At 52.7% G+C, this 3,059-nt stretch overlaps 2 protein-coding genes across 4 annotated transcripts in view; both read left to right on the forward strand.

Annotated features, from left to right (window-relative positions):
• Positions 1–2,072, forward strand: part of NOP2 (NOP2 nucleolar protein) — a 9,603-nt gene extending 7,531 nt beyond the window's left edge. The window contains exon 15 of the mRNA XM_008584842.1: positions 1,274–2,072. Within this exon, the coding sequence (XP_008583064.1) occupies positions 1,274–1,944 (671 nt within the window). The 3' untranslated portion in view covers positions 1,945–2,072. The remainder of the gene's footprint in view (positions 1–1,273) is intronic.
• Positions 2,073–2,614: 542 nt separating this feature from the next.
• IFFO1 (intermediate filament family orphan 1) overlaps positions 2,615–3,059 on the forward strand; it is a 13,670-nt gene continuing 13,225 nt past the window's right edge. For all 3 annotated transcript variants that reach the window (XM_008584843.1, XM_008584845.1, XM_008584844.1), the window contains exon 1: positions 2,615–3,057. In XM_008584843.1, the coding sequence (XP_008583065.1) occupies positions 2,615–3,057 (443 nt within the window). The remainder of the gene's footprint in view (positions 3,058–3,059) is intronic.

A 3,059-nucleotide genomic window follows, 5' to 3' on the forward strand; every position in this document is an offset into this window, starting at 1 on the left:
CCTTACCAGTCACAAAAAAAAAAAAATCTTTCCATGAACTTTTTTTTTTTTTTTTTTTTTTTTTGACTAGTAAGGGGATCGCAACCCTTGGCTTGGTGTTGCCCGCACCACACCCAGCCATCCCTATATAGGATCCGAACCCGCGGCCTCGGCGCTCCCAGCGCCACAGTCTCCTGAGTGAGCCACAGGGTCGGCCCTCCATGATCTTTTTGAAGGCCCTTTTTTGCATGCTTGTATGAGAGACTCCTTTCATCCCAACTAGGATTGTTCTTGAGCCCTGGACTCTATTTGAATAGGTTAAAGTGTTCACACGGACAGGGGCCTTTTCCTTTGTTCTGTCTAGTGGCTGCAGTTGTTCTGCATTAAATGCATTCCAAATGTGGGTTGTGGTTTCTTTTCCTTCTTGGCCCAGGGTTGATAATATACCTCTGCTGCCCCAGCATTCTTGGCACTGGGTTGGCACAGGGCTCCACAGAACTATCAGCAGTTCTCTGAGCCCATCACAGGAATTGCAGATCGTTTTCTCAACCATCTTGGAGTCTGTCCTGGTTGTTAAGGGGAAGGGTGGGGTTTTCTGAAACAGGCTTGAGAGCTCTGCATGCTTGGACATAATCCTGGGTTTAGTTGGAAGAGGGAGAAAAGAGCTTCTCTGAATACAAACTGCATGATTTAACATTTTGATTTGACGTTTTTTCTTTCTAAATGATGCTCCTTACAAAAGTCACATCTGCGTGTTAATGTAGAACAAGAAAACTTAAGTAGCAAAGTTTGCTGTAACTTAAGTACATATTTGATATGTTGGTCATCACTGATATCTTATTAGCTTGTTTCTAGTTGTTGAGAATGTGCTTTATTTTCCTTCATTTTGTCAAAATTCATGTGGATAAAAAGTCTTTTCTGATTACAAAAAATAAAGCTCAGTGCTTCAAGTTTATTCAGAAGACCCTGGGACCCACCTCTTCCTTAGAGTGTCTTGTTACGTGCTATCTGCACAGGGGTGTAGCTTCCTGTAAAATCATTTTGGGCCCAAGGATAGGCTGTGATCCTTTCTCAGTACACAGTTCAGATAAGATTTGAGTAAAGGCCAGGTGATAATAAGGAATATGAATCTAGGTAATCTGCTCTTAGGTACTGTCCGTACTGGTGGAACACTTGGCCAACAGATGACAATTCCCATGTTTCAGTAACCTCTGCTTGTCTCCTCCACTAAGATCCAAGACCATTTATTGATGTGGCCCATTTTCTTAAACTATGTGTTTAATTTTAATCCCAGGAAATTCTGCAACAGCCACCCCTACAAACCTAGACTTGCATGACCTGAAGGGTCAGGTCATCCTCACATCTGAGAACAGCAGCCAGTCCGCTAAGAAGGCCAAAGGGGCTGCAAAGGCCAAGCAGCAATTGCAGAAAAAACAGCAACATCCCAAGAAGGCCTCTTTCCAGAAGCTGAATGGCATCTCCAAAGGGGCAGACTCAGAATTGTCCACTATACCTTCTATCACAAAGGCCCAAGCTTCCTCTAAGTGCCAGGGTAGCACTCAACCAGCTGAAAAAGCTGAAGTGATTGGGGAACCAAAGGTGACTGGGAAGCTAAAGCCACAGTCATCTAAATTGCAGTCCTCCAAGAAAGTTGCCTTCCTGAAGCAGAATGCCCCTCCCAAGGGCACAGACACAGGAACAACTGCTGTGCTGTCCATCTCCAATTCCCAGGCCACCCCCATGCCTAAGGACTGTGATCAGCCCCTTGGGAAGGCCAAAGGGGCAGAGAAGGTAAAGCAGCAGTTGCCAAAGCAGCCTTTCCAGAAAGCTGCCTTTCAGAAGCAGAATGGCACCCCGAAGGGACCTCAGATTCCCACTGTGTCCCCCCTCAGTTCCAGCCGGCCCCCACCAGCAAAAAGGAGGAAATCTCAGTCCAGGGGCAACAGCCAGCCACTTTTGTCTTAGATGGGTGGATGAAAAGTAGACTGGGGTGGCTCACTGACATTGTCACTGGGTTGGAAGTCTTACCTCTGCGAGGATTGCTTCCCCACTGCATACACATGAAATTTAATACACGTTTTACAACCTCTGGCCATTGTGGTTTTTTTTTTTTTTTTTTTTTTTTTTTGTGGGAACCAGGTATTGTCTTTGCTGCTGTAAGGGTAGAGGTGGGAAGGTGGGACTGGAGTCCTCTGTAGAGGAAGAGTCGTACTACTGAGAAATCCGGCTGTTTTCAGGCTCCTGAGATCACTGGGTCTCCTCGGAACGAGGGCCGAGGGGTCAGAGCTAGGGTGTTTGGACTCTGGGAAGGGCAGCGTAATTAGTGGAGGTGTAGGGAAGATGGGCTTTCCGCCCCAGAGCCGGTGGCGTACTGGAGGTGCTGGGTTTTAATGCCGCCCTGGATGGCTTCAGGCCCTCCCTCCTGCGCCGGCGGCCTCAGACCCGGAAAGGTGCAGGGCCCAGCCTCCAACCGGGTCCTCGCGCCCGCCTCCTCTCGGCCCGCCCCCGGCCGCTGTCCCTGCGCCGGGCCGTCTGATTGGCCGACCGTGTCCCGCGGGCGCCTCATTGGCTCTTCCCGCTCGCCCTCCATCCCTGTTCCTGCACCGGTCTCCATCTCCCAGCAGAAGGCGCAGCCATGAATCCGTTATTCGGCCCCAACCTCTTCCTCCTGCAGCAAGAGCAGCAGGGCCTGACCGCGCCTGTGGGGGACCCTCTGGGAGGCGACCAGTTCGCCGGGGGTGGGGACTTGGCCCCGGCGCCGCTCGCCCCGGCCAGCCCCGCCGCCTACTCGCCGCCGGGACCGGGCCCGGCGCCCCCCGCAGCCATGGCACTCCGCAACGACCTGGGCTCCAACATCAACGTGCTCAAGACCCTGAACCTCCGGTTCCGCTGCTTCCTGGCCAAGGTGCACGAGCTGGAGCGCCGGAACCGGCTGCTGGAGAAGCAGCTGCAGCAGGCGCTGGAGGAGGGTAAGCAGGGCCGGCGGGGCCCGGCTCGCCGCGACCAGGCCGTGCAGACCGGCTTCGTCAGCCCCATCCGGCCCCTGGGGCTGCCGCTGGGCGCCCGGCCGGCCGCCGTCT

Source organism: Galeopterus variegatus, unplaced genomic scaffold, assembly GCF_000696425.1.
Source record: "Galeopterus variegatus unplaced genomic scaffold, G_variegatus-3.0.2 Scaffold3382, whole genome shotgun sequence".
Lineage (NCBI taxonomy): Eukaryota > Metazoa > Chordata > Mammalia > Dermoptera > Cynocephalidae > Galeopterus > Galeopterus variegatus.